Genomic DNA, 656 nt, shown 5'->3' with positions numbered 1-656 from the left:
AGGGTCTGCAATCAGCAGCTGGACTGTGTCAACGGGAGCGACGAGGAGCAGTGCAGTGAAGGTAGGGAGGGGACGGTACTGGGCTGACAAACGCCTTCCCCTATGCTCGAGTCATGGCTGTCGGTAGCATACTTCCCTCTTATGCGGTAAGGGCAACAGCTGGGAGTTAATGTTTGATCTGTAGCTGACCAAGCTTGCTCAGGAAATTCCCTGTCATCTTTTATGGAGTGCCCCCAAGCTCTCTGTTGCCTTCTTTCCCTCACTCAAAAGACTTCAGGCTGTGTTTGCAACCTGCCACCCTCCCTCAGCCCTGGTTCCCATTCCTCTTCGCAGGGGTCACCTGTGGTCCTTTCACCTACCGCTGTGAAGATGGGACCTGTGTGAAGAAACCCAACCCCCTGTGTGACACCACTGCAGACTGCAAGGACCTGTCTGACGAGAAGCGCTGTGGTGAGGAAATGTTCAGTCACACGTCACCCAGGCAGGTTCAGGATGCCACGTAGCTGCAAGTCATCCCCTTTTACCCACGCCACCCCAACATAAGCACCCGCCCTCCCTTGTTTCACCACCTTCTCCCTACCCCAGCCCCACGGCAGCAGTGCCACTGCTCCGTCCTGCAGTGGCAGTGGGATGGGGGAACCGACGCGGCTTATTTG

The 656-nt window shown here is 56.7% G+C and overlaps 1 protein-coding gene across 1 annotated transcript in view; it reads left to right on the top strand.

Moving 5' to 3' along the window:
* Positions 1-656, top strand: part of TMPRSS6 (transmembrane protease, serine 6) — an 18,150-nt gene that overhangs the window by 12,311 nt on the left and 5,183 nt on the right. The window contains 2 exon segments of the mRNA XM_009574060.1: positions 1-61; positions 334-450. The exon segment at positions 1-61 is cut by the window's left edge and continues 25 nt beyond it. Of these exon segments, the coding sequence (XP_009572355.1) occupies positions 1-61; positions 334-450 (178 nt within the window).

This window comes from Fulmarus glacialis, unplaced genomic scaffold (genome assembly GCF_000690835.1).
Source record: "Fulmarus glacialis isolate BGI_N327 unplaced genomic scaffold, ASM69083v1 scaffold39033, whole genome shotgun sequence".
In the NCBI taxonomy this organism is placed as follows: domain Eukaryota; kingdom Metazoa; phylum Chordata; class Aves; order Procellariiformes; family Procellariidae; genus Fulmarus; species Fulmarus glacialis.
Note: the sequence above shows the minus strand (reverse complement) of the source record. Positions and strands in the feature narration are given on the sequence as shown.